At 38.2% G+C, this 16,181-nt stretch overlaps 1 protein-coding gene across 9 annotated transcripts in view; it reads left to right on the top strand.

Moving 5' to 3' along the window:
• The first annotated feature begins 914 nt into the window (after positions 1–914).
• Positions 915–16,181, top strand: part of SCAF8 (SR-related CTD associated factor 8) — a 214,092-nt gene continuing 198,825 nt past the window's right edge. For 6 of the 9 annotated variants that reach the window (XR_013441049.1, XR_013441048.1, XM_078054542.1 and 3 more), the window contains exons 1-2: positions 1,105–1,485; positions 7,211–7,273. Coding sequence is in view for 7 of the 9 variants with exons in the window: in XM_078054542.1 (XP_077910668.1) it covers positions 1,456–1,485; positions 7,211–7,273 (93 nt within the window). In the remaining 2 variants the exon portion in view is untranslated. Of the gene's footprint in view, positions 1,486–7,210; positions 7,274–16,181 lie in introns of all 9 variants that reach the window. The other 3 variants (XM_078054547.1, XM_078054546.1, XM_078054545.1) reach the window with 3 other exon arrangements.

Below are 16,181 nucleotides of genomic sequence, written 5' to 3'. Positions count from 1 at the left end.
TTCTCGTTGAATGAACTTGGGAGGTGACCGCTGAAAAAAAGGGCTTTCAGCAAGAGGACAGCGGCGTTTGGGGTTCAGTGGTACACCCTAACTTTTCATTTCAATTAATGTTCGCTTTTAATTTGGTATTGGTTATTTTACATTTGCACCAAGTGGGAGAAGGCATTTTGCTAGCAGCTTCTCTTTCTTCATCTTCGAATACCTTCGAATTCACCGTCTTAACTCCAAACGGCCTAGAGCAAAATTCCTTTAGAATAATTCATCTTCCATTAAACATGAGTTCCCTTTCACCTATCCAAATCTTGTGCGCCTGGGACCCGCTTCCCGCGGCACAGACAAATGCACTCATTGTCTGTGCACCAGTCCCCCTGGATTTTATGCAGCGTGCATTTCCTGCTCTGAGCTGCTTGCTGGCTGTGTGCGTGCTTCCCTCGTCCCCCTGCCCCCACCCGGATCCGAAGCTTTTGTTTCTCACATTTCCTCCCGACGCTATTAAAATGCATGGACACATCGTTACTAAATAAATGAATGATTAGGAACTTTTCTTTTGGCTGTTAACCTTTAGGCCACTGTCCAGTAAAGTTCTGAAAAACAACTGAACCCAACAGCTCACGTAAGAGGACCAATCTACTCGGAAACAACGGAAACGTGGACATTATTTCCCAAACTTGTCGCGTTCCGGGGACACTTAGGCATTCCTCGGAGTAACGCTTTGCAGGGGCCTCCAAGGGCGGGCCGACGCGCTCCGCGCGGCCGCAGCGCTCGCTCCCGTGTCTGCAAGGCGCGGGGAGGGGGCAAGGCGCGGGCGGCCCCGGGCCGAGCGGAGCGGGACCTCCGAGAGGCGACGCTCTGGCCCGCGCTCGCTCGATGGTTTCCGCGCGGCCGCTCGGGCCCGCGCGGTCCAGTCACCAGGGGGCGCGCTGGCCGGCGCCGCGGATCTCCGAGCTGCGCGGCCCGACTCGCGTCCGCCATATTGGATGCCGCAGCCGCTGCTGCCAGCGCTTCCTCCTCCGTCTTCGCTGTGCGCTGCTGGTTCCTGCGGCCCGAGCGGCGGGGAGGTGAAACAGGAGTCTGACGAAGGAAGAAGAAGGAGGGGGTGGAGAGTGTAGGGGACGGGGCTAGAGGGCGGAGGACCGAGACCGAGCGGGGCGGAGAAGAGAAGGCGCCGCGGCCCAGCCCCTCCCCCGCCCGCTGCCGACCCGCCCCGGCAGCGCCTGTGTTCCCCAGACCGGCGCTCCGCCCGCCCTAGCGGCCATGCCGGGGCCTCGCTGCCCCTGAGGGAGTCCTTCCCTGCCAGTGCTTGCCCTTCCACTCCCGTCCCGGGGTCTCAGCAGCCGGGTCTCCCGCCGGCGGCCCTCCTCGCGGCCGCGCCGCCGCCCCCGTCTCGCTCTCCCCACCCAGCGCAGTGGCCGCCGCCTCTTCCGCCGCCGGGCTCGGGGCCTCCGCACCGACAACATGGAGGCTGTGAAAACCTTCAATAGCGAGGTTGGTATTGCAGTCTAGCCTCCCCTCCTGCCCACACCTCTCTCCGGGACTAGGCCCGCGGGAGCAGGGTGGGTGCGGGCCTGCAGGGTTTCCCAGGGTGGGGCGAGTGGCGGCCTAGCTGTGTCGAGGGGGGGAGGGGGAGGGGTGTTTCTCTGCCCCGCGCCCCTCCTCCGAGTCCGAGGGGAGGGCTGGGGGAGGGCCGCCCCGGGGCGGAGGGAGGTTCCGGTGTCTCCAGCGCCCTATTGAGTGGCTGAGGGTTTGGAGGGAAGGCCCCTTAGGGCCCTCCCCCGGAGGCTCCTGGCAGGTCTCTCGGGGTCAGTTCCGCCGAGGCCTGGCCCGCCCACCTCTTTCCTGGGCCTGCGGGATTTTAACTACTCGCCGGACAGCACTGCCCAGACCTCCCCTTGGTCCTTAATGAGGCAGGGACCGGTGGGGGTAGTACAGGAAGGGAACCTGCAGGGGGGATTTCTGTGGTCACGTTTTACGTACTGTTTATATTTGAGACACTGTTGGCTAGGGAACGTGCCAACTAGGGACTTACGCTAAGAGAATGGCTGATCCGGAGGCGAGGTTTTCTGCGATTTATCATACCTTACTTCCCCCTTCTCTCATCATCAGGACAAAAAAGACAAATGGTTAGGGAGAGAGGTCTGTGCTTCGAGAGGGGAGGATGCTGGGGAAGCATTTCCCATGGGCTCATTCACACGTAAAATCTAACACTAGAAAACAAGCAGGTGTCCAGTTTTCACTAATTGAATTTACTAGTCTGAAAAGAGATAGGTTTCGATTATGTTAATTTTTTTAAAACTCCGATTTAAGTAGACCCTAGTGCAAACATTAAACATAACAAGTACCTATCTACACAACCAGAATTAATCTTATCTGTATGCCTTGGAAGAAAATTTTTAATGTGATATTAACTAAAATCGCATAAATTTTATGAACTTTTGGTGTGAAGTGCTAATAGTCTATTCGATAGTATGATTAACAAAATCTTAAATATTCACCTCTTAAAATACCAGACATACTGCTGTGATAATCCCAGCAGGACAGTACTTTCAAAAGCTGTTTCACAATTTTGTTTCTTTTATTTTTTCTTTCTCTTTAAGAATTAGCATTTGGGAAGCTTAGCAAAGGGCTAAAAGTTCGATAACATTCATTTGAGTTGGACTCTCCATATTAGAGTACATAGTAGTGACACAGTTATATGAAAGCAAACACTTTTTTAACCACTTCTTGATACATAGTGCAATAGATTTGAGAATCTTTTTTTCATTTTTATTTAGGAATTTATAGCTGATAATTAGAAAATTTGGTTCTCCCAGCAATACTTTATAGCACTTAAATTCTAGAAGAAAACGTATTTAACGGTACTATATGTTCCAACTTAATTGTTAATAGTTGCACAACTGTGCAGGAAAGAAAACAGCTCTGTGTAGCCTTTTTGTGTGCTACATACAGCACTATAGAGTGTTAAACTTTTTTAAAACTCTATAAAAAAAAATCCTCTCTCATTTCCATTGCAGTTATTTGATTTTTATCCCCCCCCCCCCCCGTTTTTTTTAAAGTTTATTTTTTTTTAGTAATGTCTGCATCCGCGGTGAGCCTGGAACTCATGACCTGGAGATCAAGAGTTGCACGCTCTTCCCACTGAGCCAGCCAGGTGCTCCTAGCCCACACCTTTTTGATTGTCTCTCCTGTTTGTCTAGGGGGTTCCTGATATGTATCCTCCCTCACTCCCAGCACCTCTTCCTCCCACGAAATTCTGAATAGGATCTCTCATGTAGTGGATAGAAAAAAGGTGTTACTACACTATGGTAGTCACAATAGAGCACAGTGGAATAAAATGATAAATTGGTTTTCGTTTTAGTATTTCCCTTAAGGATAGGGAGCCTAACATTTACATGGCTAGCTAGATATTTCACCTTTTTTCTCATCTAACCTTTACAGGAATTTGAGATGGGCAGTAGCAGTCCCATTTTAGTGTATGTAGCACTCTCTTCTTTCTCCCTGTGGATTTGAAAGAACTTAGAAAATCTTTTAACTCCTTTGTTTACTAACATGTTCAAACTTAACCATGTTTGAATGTGGAGTTAGCTTGATAATAGTAACAATACAGTCACAGAGTTGGGGAAAGAAATTATATTCAAAGAAGATTCAGAAGAATATCCTTTTTATTTTAAACACAAAATACATAATTTTTTTTCTGATTTTGAATATAGTTTCTGTGAATGTCTAATGCTTGCTGATGTAAAAACGTTGTTGCAAGTAAGCATGTAATAGGGAATAATTCGGTAATGAATATTTTCCATTAAATCACGTATTGCAGAGTGCAAAAATAAAGGAATTTTGAGTTATAGTAGAGTGAATTTGGCTTTTAAAGGCCTATTTAAAATATGAAATGCTTGCTAATTCTCAGATTTTTTAAAGACCATCCCCCTCCCCTTCTAGCATTGGCTTGAAAATAAGAACATGCCAGAGATATTAAAGTTAAGAATATATATGTATTTTTTTTAAGGTTTTATTTTTAAGTTATCTTTATACCCAACATGGGCCTCAAACTCAAAACCCTGAGATCGGGAGTTGCATGCTCTACCAACTGAGCCAGCCACGCACCCCAAGTTAAGAATATACATTTTTAATTTGCAAAGCACAGATGAGTTTCAGTCTGAAAATCCATGACCTTACGTAGGGTATTTATGAGTCATGGTCAACATATGCAACTGCCCCCACTCCCAAGTATCATAATCTCTCAAATGGGTCTGTGGCCTCTCCTTCCCTGTGTTCAGAGTCACTGTCAGAAGATCCTTTATGAGGTAAATTCCTCTTAGCATGGGGTCAATGAGATTGAGGCCCAAAAATTGATATTTAAGTGCCCACTGTGCTAGTTTTGTGAGAAAGCCATAATTTACAGTTAAGCATTATCATTGTGATGAGTTAATCCCATGAATAGTAATGTCAGTTCTGAAATGATGAAAGAAAGTTTGTTCAGATTGGTATATAAGACTCCCTAAGAGTCTATGCTTGACCTGAGCAGTTAACTCTGAAAGAATTATTATCATTACAAGTGCCATAGTTGTAGCTGCTCTAGGATTGTGGCATATCCTTGTTATGAAGGTTTAGAGTTCTCACTTCAGTGAAAAGGGTCTCATTGGTCTGCCTAAATTCCGTTTTTAGGACCACAGTTGGTTGATTACTCGAAGGCAGCAGTTTTATGTGAGCTGCATATCTGTACTTTGTCCTTAAGAATGCCACTGTATGGTGGTCATTATGGTAAGGTTATTGTTTTTGTTTTTCGAAAGAAGGAAAAGAATAGCAATGCGTGACTCTTTCCTTAGAAAACTATAACTTAATTGGAGAGGGCACTTGGATAATATAGGAACTCTTAATACATGGCAAATAGAAGAATCTGTTATGCATTGGTTATGCTTAGGCAAAGTAACTGGAGGAGATGACTTTTACTTGTATATTGGATTCTTTTAATTTTTAAGGACTTAAAAAAAAAAGAGTGTCAGTACCGTTACTATACTTCAACAAGTTAACACTTTCAGATAATCAAATATTAGTGATCAGGTTTTTCCCCTCCCCCTAAGTTCTTTGTATAGCTTGTTGCATTACTATGGTTGTTTTTTCCATCATGATCCATTTCTCTTGCTGCTCAGAAAAGGCTGAGTGGTTAGCTAAAGGCCCAGATATGTAGGTGTGAGATGTGTCAGGAAAATTATTCCAATTTAAATTTTGGATTTACCTTGGTTCATAAATTCTGAGATGATTCTAGTACCTTTTATCATCTTTAGGATGCCTAAATTCTTAGGGTTTTTTGTCTTTAGGACTCTTCAGTTAGTCAGATAGCTTACTCTTTAAACTGTTCCAGGATGCAGACTTTCCAGAGTCCCCTTAACATCCAGGACATTTTCCTCTTCCATGCCTTGTCTTTCACATCAAAAGTGAAATCCCATCTCTGCTTTACTCCATTTCCACTTTTGTTTCCAGAGTGTACATTTGTCTAACTACAGGACTTTATTATATACTTTTCCCAGTAGTATCTAGTAGTAGACATGGGATGGTGAACAGTGGAAAAGGTAGAGGGAATAATAAAAGCCTGTGAAATCTGTTTTTTATTTGTATGTTTTCCTTTTGTCTGTGGTTCAAGAAAGGGATTTTATGTGAAGCAGCTATAAAACTTTGCATTTTTTTGTTTCATTTTCACCTATCAGGGAATCTCTCTCCTTTTCCTTTCCTTAGTCTTTCCTATTTTAACTTTCCAGTGGGTGTTCTGGCTAATTGGATCAATCAAACCATCTTTTTTTGTTTCTACCTTGTGAAACTCCCTTAAAGATACAGCATACTTAGTGTTGTAAAGGAAGGAACCCTTCACTAGTCCCTCCGTGCCCCAGCGATTTAGATGAGAATTTCTCAACCTCAGTACTATTGATATTTTGGTGTGGATAATTGTTTGCTGTGAGGAGCTGTCCTATGCATTATATGATGTTTAGCAGTAATCCTGGCCTCTACCCACAAGGTGCCACTATTGTGACAACCAGAAATGTCTCCAGACATTATCAGATGTCCCTTGGGGAACAAAATAGACCTTGGTTGAGAATCACTGATTTAGTTCCCGTTACACGGTCTTAAAAAAATTGTACTTTCCCTTCTAGTGATTACTGGAAATAATATAGTAATAAATCTTTCCCACCAGACTATGAGGTTCATGAGGATAGTGACCATATATTTTCATTGCTTCATATCCTCAGTACATAGCTCAGTACCTTAAATACATACTGTGTGTCAAAGATTTCTTGAATGAATGAATGAATGATGTACTTGGGATTGAATGACTTGGACCAAGGTAGTTAACATTTCTGGACATTTGGTTTCCTCTGTGTAAAGTAGATGATTGAGTTTATATTTAGGTTCCCTATTAGAGGATTCTTTGATTAAATATAAAATTAATTTTGGGGAGGACTTAGTACATATAAGGATTTTTTTTTGAAGGCCATTTTATGGCACTGTGGGAGTCTAGGAGATCAGGTGGAAAATTTTAAATCAGAACTCTGATCTTTTTGTAATTTTCACTTATTAAGGAGGGAGCGTTGGGAGGGAGCTATTGCATTTGAAGGTTCCAGTTAGATTAAATCCATCCTAAGCTTCGTTTTGTAATTATGCTATTTTCAAACTTTTTTTTTTCTTTACTGTTTTTCAATTTAAAACAACATATGGTAAACGTTGTGGGGTTTTTTCCTTATTATTTTAAAAATTTAGAAAACAAGGATAATTGAGATCGATGATAATGATTTTTTGAGACTGCTTTGAGAGTGTTACAGTCTTAATCATTCAAGATAAATATAAAAAATTTTTGGCAAGACTGAAATAGCTCTATCATTTTATTCTAGGCTAGCATTGAGTTTGTTATAGTAATTTTGATTGACATTTAGGGGACATCTGTATTCCCCAGTTTCCTAAATAGTCCTATTTTATGATCACTTGCTGCTTTTTTTTAGAAGTATAGTTGGGTTAGAATAAGTGATATTACTACTTGTACATGGAATTTCAGATATCTCTTTCTAGGGCCAGTTTTCCTGTTATTGGACAACTTCTAACTCAAAATGGTATGAGAGAATGTAATCAACCTTGACCTTGAACACTGGCTGAGCTCCTGAACTCGAGTGAGCTCATTTTATCTGGTTTTGTTTTCTCAACATCTTTCTCTACTCCTCTCTCTCAGGATTGTGCCTCTACTCCTGCTTGTACAGACTGCTTTTCCAGCAGCATGGACACAAGAAGCATAGTAAGATGATTATAACGCACATAAGGCAGGCCCTTTGGAAAATATTAGGTTTAAATTGGTAGTGAAATGATGTCTTGATTATATGGGTAGTAATTGGGAAGCAGAATAAAGTTTGTCACTTCAAATGAATTAGTAATCTTAAAGAGAACATGTAGGGAATAGTTGAATTTCTTCACAAATAATAGGTTAACTGAAAAAAAGTTATTGTGCTTAATAGTGAACATAAATCATATATACTCTTGTTGCATTTACTTGCATTCTGCTCCACATAATTTTACTGTATTGTAAAAGGAATATAGTATTACCTATTTAACATGAATAAATTGCAAGCTTATTAATTTGATGATTGGGAATAAAATCCATCTTATATTTTGAGGAAGTTCTTCAAACTATAAGATGACAGATCATTGACAGATATGCTGTAGGGATGGAGATACAAAAAAAGACTAAATCAAATTTTTGGTTTTCTAATTATAGAGGAGCAGATTTTGGTAGTGCTACTATTATGAGAAATAAATGCTGATGAGAAATGTTTCTGTAGCCTGTAATTTCTTACCTGAGTTAATGCTATCTCAAGTTTGATGGGAAACGATGCATTTGTGCTTTGATTTTAATTTTATGCATTTATTTGGTCTTCTAATTCTGCTTTACAAGCATTTCTGATACACTGTATTTGAAACTCAGGGAAGGATATGTAAATGCATTCTGGTATCTGCTGTAGGTCAGGAAGTATCTTAGTAACTTTGACATCACTACAGTTAGTCAGAATGGGGAATATAGGATATTAATGTTTTTTAAAGATAGTTATGGCTATTAAGTTATTGTATTCCAAATTTGTTTTTAAAATACTTCTGCAACTTATTATAATTTATATAGGTTGATTTGAAAGACCTAGCATTTCATTCTTTCATTCATTTAACCAGTGCTGAAGTGCTTACCGTGTACCAGGCATTTTTCTTTTTGCTGGTATACATTGGTAAACAAGACAAACAGGAAGCATACCCTCTTGGAGCTAATGTTCTTGTAATCTTTTTTTTTTTTTCTTTCACTTCATCAGCCTTGTGTGCGGTGAGTGACCCTGCTGTGGAGCTAGTGAGGCTGTGCAGGCATCGCTGACTGGGGGTTTTGCTGGGGTTGGGCTGGTTACAGCCCTTCTCTGCAGGCGCAGTTCTGCTTGCTCTTCTCTCACCATTTTGCCTTAGAGTCTAGAAAGCTCGTCTGCTATCCAAAATAGTGATTGAGCAAGTAGACTTATTTAAACATGTTTTCAACAACGGCAAAATAAGATGAGCTACATTAAGTTTTATTTTACACCAATTTTTTTGTCATGTATTTTTTTAAAAATCTCTGTTTTGGAATATAACTGTTGTTAAAAGATAACAGCTTTAAGAATGTTTCTTTTTGTCAATGAGATATTAATTAGTCTCCAGGTGCAAATGATTTTTTAAAAAAAGCTTAAGTGGTGACCAAACCTTTATGAATTTGAAAGAATAGAACTATTTTTAAAATGAACTTCTGATTAAGTACATGATAAAATTTGGTCTCTTTCTTATAAACACTTTTTAAATTTGATTGGACTCCTCAGGGCTAATTTGAGTAGCTTGTGAGTGAAAGATGAAACACTTAGGATCATGTTTCTTATATCTTAGTGTGTAGAACTTGGGGAATGGTTTAAAGATCTTTTTTATACTGGTGACAGCACCTAAAAGGTTTACTGGTATACCTGAAACTGATACAGTGTTCTCTCAGTTATATTTTAATTAAAAAAATAAGTTGACCAAGCCCTAGTTAATGGCTTTTTAAAATTTAGTAAGATTCTTACACTATAAAATTTTATGGTAAAAAGATAGGGGTATTTGAATTTATTAAAATATTTGAAGTATATGGGTAAAAAGAATGTTGAATAAGTTAAAATTTTTACAAACCAAAACATACAGTGGATGTCTACTTTCTGTAGTAGCTTTCTGTGATGAAAAATGTCTGGCTTAGGTATTTCTGAAATACTTTTTGTTTACCAAACACTTAAAAGTGAGCCACTTTATAATACAGTGTTTTGTATTCTGACCCTCTTTTCCCCAACCATCATGTTTCAGTGGAATTTTAGGATAAGCTGGTGAGAAAAGTAGGATAGGTGCTATCCTCCTTTTACTGACTAGAAAACGGGCCACCATTGTGATTTTACCAATAAAATGCTACTTTTAAGTATTAGAGCTGAGAAGGACCCCAGGTCTCAACCTCTGGTCGTTTTTCTTACCCTTCTGTGTAAAGGAGAACTATCACTTAGTTTTCCACAATTCCTTTTTACTGGCACAGTGTCTAATTATAAATTAGCTTTATTTTTTCACACTTTTGAACTTTAAAACTTTAGATTTATAGAGAGTTACAAGAATGATAAAGAATTTTATGTACACCTCATCCTGATTTCTCTACCTAATTATGTTAATTAACCATTTTTGCTTTTTTGTTCACTCTCCACATAAACATGAACACATGCAAACTTTTTTTATGGCATTATGATGGGAAATGCAATTCATGATGCCTTTTACTTTTACTTTTAAATGACTATTTTCTACAGTGATATTCTTTTACATAGCCATAGTACAGTGATCAAAATCAGGAAATTAACGTTGGTATAATGCAATTGTCTGCAGATCTTATTCAGATTTCATTAATTATATCATTAATGTCCTTAATAGGAAGAGTAAATCCCATACCACATCTTGCATTCATTCATCTTGTCTCTTTAGTATCCTTTAATCTGAAATAGTCGGTTATAACTCTTTCTTTACTTTTTATGACCTTTGATGATGTTTAGTGATAATAGGAAGAGTAAATCCTATACCACATCTTGCATTCATTCATCTTGTCTCTTTAGTATCCTTTAATCTGAAATAGTTGGTTATAACTCTTTCTTTACTTTTTATGACCTTTGATGTTTAGTGATAATAGGCCAGTTATTTTTGCAAGTCTTTCATTATGGATATGTCTGCTGTTGCTTCATGATTAGATTCAGGTTATGCGTTTTTGGCAGGAATACTCCAGAAAGTGATACTATGTTCTCAGGAAGCACATGATGTCCGTTTATCCCACTAATAGGGATGTTAACTTTTTTTTGAAAGGTTTCTCCATTGTAAAGTTACTGTTTCTTCCCTTTGTAACAAGTATCATTTGGGGAGGTGTTTTGAAACTAAGCACATACCTTGTTGCTTGTCAAACTTGCACCCATTTAAGCCACGCATTTAGTTCTTGCCTGAATCAGTACTAGGATGATTGCCAAAAGGTGATGTTCTTTGTCATTTCTTTATTATTGGCATTCTATAAGAGTTTTTCCTTCTCCCCATTTATGTATGTATGTATGTATGTATGCGTATCAGTATGAACTCATGGATTCTTTTTTATTCATTGGGGGTTTTTGATGTAGATTGTCTCAGTTTTGACCAGTCAGAGCTACTTCAGGCTGTCTCTTGTGTCCTTTTGATGTGTGCTCCTTATCTTTTGAGTATTTAGCTTCTTATATAGTAAGATATTACCATCCTAGCCTTGGAGTCAGTCATTTCTCCAAGGACCTCTGATCTGGTTTCTTCTTGTGGATATTTATTAATGGATCGAACTAGAATATATATATATATGTAGATATATATTTATGTACGTATATATATCTACATATATATATATATATATATATATGCATAAATTTTTGTTTTTTAACTGTCTGCCTATCTAAAAAGCCATGGGTTCATTCTAGCCTTTCCCCTTTCCAATTCTGTATGTAATTCCTTTTTCTGATAGTGAGAAAACTAGTTTCTGTTATCCACAATGTATTTACATGTTATTCGTTCAAACCTGAAACAAAGTAGTTTCAGAATTGCTAAACCATATGTCTCTGAAAACAAACCGATTAACTAGAATTTAATACTTGTTTATAGCTCATTTTTTGTTTAACCTGATGGTATATAGTCAAAATGCTGTGTTCAAACATTGCTTGGTTAGTTTTTTCACTTTAATATAGTTCTGCTATTTGTTTGAAATATAATTAGATTCACTTTTTTTTTCCTGTTTGTATTCCATTTTTTTTTTCCTTCATCCATTTTTGTTATTTCTTTAGTATGGAAAGTATTAACCATAAATTAACTTTAATCTTCCCTTTTTATTAGCTTCAGCATTCATAACCACTTATGCTATAGTTAAATTTTTTTTCTTAACATTCTTCAAATCAAATAACAAGCCAAAATTCAGAAGTTCAGTTATGGAGAGGGTCTTAGGTGAAAAATCCATTTCTAATAGTGCAGATTCAATTCATAGGTGAAAGGAAGTGTGCAAAACTTTTATTCTCTCGTGAATGGAATCTCCATTCACGGGGGCAATAATCTGTTTCTGTAGAGGACCAGATAGTAAGTATTTTAGGTTTTGTTAGCCACTTAAGGTCTCTCACATATTCTTGTTGGTCTTTCACAGTTCTTTTAAAATACAAAAAATGGTCTTGGCTTGAGAGCCTACGAAAATAGGCCATGGGCCATTTTTTGCTGGCTCCTGCTGCAAACTTTGAAACCTGAGAACTTGATTAATAACATGCTACTTAATAAGTCAAAATTATAATTGAGCAAGAAAATATATTCCTTACAGCCTTTATAATCTTACTTGAACATCAAAAACAATTTAAAAAGCTTCCTTAGTGAAAATAATTTATTCAAAATTTTGAGCACTTACCACCAAGTACAGACACTATTCTAGGCTCTAGAGATTTAACGGTGTATAAAACAGATTCCAAAAGAAAACACAACCCCACCCACAAACAATCTCTGCCCTCATGGAGTTTACATTCAGTTTTTGTGTATGGATGTGTGCTGGAAATGCGTATTTCTTGTTTTTCCTCATTTAGTGACATTTTTATCTGTTAAAAATTGTTTTCATATTACTTGCAAAGCAAACATTTTCCTGAAAACTTGATAAAAAATGCAGCAAAGGGGCAAATTTTAGAAGTTTGACTCATTGGTTCCCATCTCTTTTTTGTGACGTGTGATTATTTGAAAATGATTCTTAATCATGATGCTTTCAGTGTATAGCTACACTAACTCACTAGAAGATGACAAGTTAGACTTCATTAATTGGGACAGAGAACCTAGACTTAATTTAGTGGTAAATACATGTATGTTATAGAATCTTTAAAAAATGTTATTCAAATATATAATAGTAATTCAGCCAGTCTTTCTTTAAGGCTTTAATGAATAATATAATGAGAATGATTCTTAAAATACTCTCCAAAGTTTGAGGACCATGGTGAAAGCAGTTGCTTATATAGTCTTCCTGAAATACAGAAAAAGTTGGGGCACCTGGGTGGCTCAGTCAATTAAGTGTCTGCCTTCAGCTCAGGTCATGATCCCAGGGTCCTGGGATCAAGCCTGCATCGGGCTTTCTGTTCAGTGGGGAGCCTGCTTCTCCCTCTCCCTCTGCCTGCAGCTCCCCCTGCTTATGCGCTCTCTCTCTTTCTGTCAAATAAATACATAAAATCTTTAAAAAAAAAAAAAAAAAAATAGGGAAAAAGTCTCCTGATAGGGCTACTACTTAATCTAATAAAAACTCCAGAACTGTGTGCAGGTTATCTATTTTGATTTTTATTCAGTATTGTCCCTGGCTAAATATTGAATAAAAATCATCAGAATGAGTTTTTATTATGTTATATGTTTATTGCAGAAAGAACTTCTATCTTTGAGTATTTTTTCTTCAAGCTTTTAATAAACCAGTAAGTGCCTTTTTATATAGGAATTCCTCTTATTGAGCAGAATTTTCTGAATTCTTGTCTCTATTCTGTCAGAGAACTCAGAACTTTTTTTAGAGAATTGGCCAGAGGCTAGCATATCATTCCTTGTACAAAATTCACCAATCAGTACTTTTATTCATTTGCAAAATCAGAGGATTAAGATGTCTTAGGTCTCTTAGAGCCGTAATAGTTAATGATTCCAAATAATTCTGCGAGGGCTTCCTTTATTTTGCTAGTCCTTCAAGATTGTTAGGTAACTTATTCAATTTTAATAACAATTTTCCAGTTGCTAGAATGTAATGATATCCCATGAAGGTTTTCATGTAATAGCAACTAGTGGTTGGAAAGAATGCTGCTGTGAAGTAGTTGCTAGTTGTTTGAGCTTTATTTTTTATGCATATTTGCCATCTGTCGGGCATTATATTCTGCAGAGTGGTTACCAGCGTTAATTAGATACCCGTGTTCTTTTTCTCAGCTCATATTCTAATAGGGGTGGGAATGGGAATGTTTTACCACAAAGAGTTAGAAGGTAGTATAAGGAGGGGCGCCTGGGTGGCTCAGTCGTTACTAAGCGTCTGCCTTTGGCTCGGGTCGTGGTCCCAGGGTCCTGGGATCAAGCTCCACATCGGGCTCTCTGCTCAGCGGGAAGCCTCCTTCTCCCTCTCCCACTCCCCCTGCTCATGTTCCCTCTCTCTCTGTGTCTCTCTCTCTCAAATAAATAAATAAATAAAATCTTTAATAAAAAAAAAAGGTAGTATAATGAATAGTATGATACAAGAAATAGTGATATAGCCTGTGTATACTATGTGTAAGCTCTTTATGTATATCATGATGTACACAGAATGAGGCAGGAGATGTTATGTGAGGCAGAGGGTGAAGATCATTTTTGAGGAAATGGTAACTTTGGGAAGGGGATAGGATGGGAGGAATGATGAGAATTGGCCAAGGATCTTTGATGAAAGGCCTTTGTACACTGTGTATAAGACCTCATTTTTAGTCAAAAGGGAATTGAGATTCTGAAGGGTTTTAAAATTGTGTTTTAGTAAAATGAGTAGTATCTTTGGAGCAGGGCAGGGCAACGGGATGAGATCGGGGGAAAGGAGGTTAAATTAGCATAGAGAAGATGAGGGGCTCAACTAGAGTAATAATAGGGAGAAGAAGGGATGAACGCAAGAGAAATTTATTAGTAATAGGGAGCTGGATATGAGGTTGAGGGTGGTGCCAGGGCTTTGGTTAAGTGATGAGGTAAATAAAATGGTATGGTACTAGTTACTAGGGTGGGTAAATCCGGAGGAGCTAAAAACTTGAGAAAGATAATTTGGTGGGTTGGGTTGGAGTGGGATCATTTTTAATAACCTGGAATAAAAGAAAGATCGTTAGTATGGAAGAACTGAAGTATCCATATCGCAGCTACCCAAAGATACTTACTTTTACTGTTTTGCTGAATACAGTAGTAATTTTGTATATCTTGAAGATTTGGTGTCTGTGGAACATCAAGGTGGGAGATACCCAGCTGGATATATAGGCACCTAAGGAGAATAGATAAAAGATGAGGATTTAGGAGAGGGTATAGTTGCCTAGGGAGATGATACAGAGAATTAAGCAGGCTTAGGGCAAAATCTTGTAGAATCTTTATGTTCTTCAGTTTTTTTGTTAATTTTTTTAAGATAAAGCTTTGGCGCTTTCCATTATATTATATTTGTGAATATGAGGACATTTAAAAGCAACTCTGCATGGAATACTCTTGGTTTTGAATTCTGCTTACACAATTGCTGTTCTTCTGTGCAATTACAATTTAAGTTATAAATGGCATGATCTATGAATAAAATTAAAGATTTAAATGTTGTTTGAGATTTTGTTAGAATTTAACATCAAGCCTATTCATATCATCCAACATTTTATTAGCTCCTCCTAGTCACATAATTTTTTACCTTAATTTTATCTATAATAAACGATTTGTTGTGAACATGGAATTGTGAATGTAAAGACTATATCATTTAGAAATAGAACCTGGGGCGCCTGGGTGGCTCAGTTGTTAAGCGTCTGCCTTCGGCTCAGGTCATGATCCCGGGGTCCTGGGATCGAGTCCCACATCGGGCTCCCTGCTCGGCGGGAAGCCTGCTTCTCCCTCTCCCACTCCCCCTGCTTGTGTTCCTGCTCTCGCTATCTCTCTCTCTGTCAAATAAATAAATAAAATCTTTAAAAAAAAAAAAAAAAAAAAAATAGAAATAGAACCTGTATTTATTTGAGAAATTTCAGCTAATGTGGTTTGTGGGGATATGTTATGGAGAGAATTTACAAATGAATTATTCTTTCTTATTTTCATTTTGGCCATTTCATTATTGATAGTACTTCTAAAGTTAAAAGTATGTAAAAATCATATTATTTAATTTTAATGTTTTACAGAAGACATAGGGAAGAACTGAAATTGAAGTTGGATTGTTTGTATCTCAGGGAAAATTTGAACTGAAGAGTTATTTTTATATATATGCATGTTTGTTCATATTTATAGATTTTGTTTTCTTGCTTGGAGAATCATTTCTGTTCTCTTTGACTTTAGAATACTAGGGTAGCTAAAGACCATTACAGTCATGTTATACATTTGTAGCTCTAGGCATAACTAGAGTGTTTGGTTCTATGATGGGGTTTCTTGTTTACTTCCATGCTTAAACTCTATTTCCAGAAATTACAAATTTTAGACCTGCAAGACCTGTGATAGTGTATCATTTAACAGACTCATTTTATGGATGAAGAATTGACTGAGAGATGATGAAACTTGTTTAGTATCAAAGGCACATAGCAACCAAATTAAAAGAAATTTCTGTTCTTTGTGTCTCAGTTTAATGTCGTTTTTATGTTTTCAGTATGTTTTTAGTGAGATTTTGGTAATAGTTATGTGTGTTGGAGGTAGAGGAGGAGTGGGAATAGGTGATTCTTAGTTATTATCATTTAATGCTACACCTGGGTCAGGATAAGGAACAAACAACTATACTCCTGTTCTCCTGCCCATAAAATAAGGTACCATGGGAAAATGTGCAGGCCTTGGCAAAGTATTGTGCGGTAACACCCCCACTACCCCTTAGTGGGCAGTTTTGTGGCAATTCAGCCCTCCGCAGAAAAGTGAAAAAAGGCATTAAGTACAGAGCTCAC

The sequence above is a fragment of the Halichoerus grypus genome, chromosome 9 (assembly GCF_964656455.1).
Source record: "Halichoerus grypus chromosome 9, mHalGry1.hap1.1, whole genome shotgun sequence".
NCBI lineage: Eukaryota > Metazoa > Chordata > Mammalia > Carnivora > Phocidae > Halichoerus > Halichoerus grypus.
Note: the sequence above shows the minus strand (reverse complement) of the source record. Positions and strands in the feature narration are given on the sequence as shown.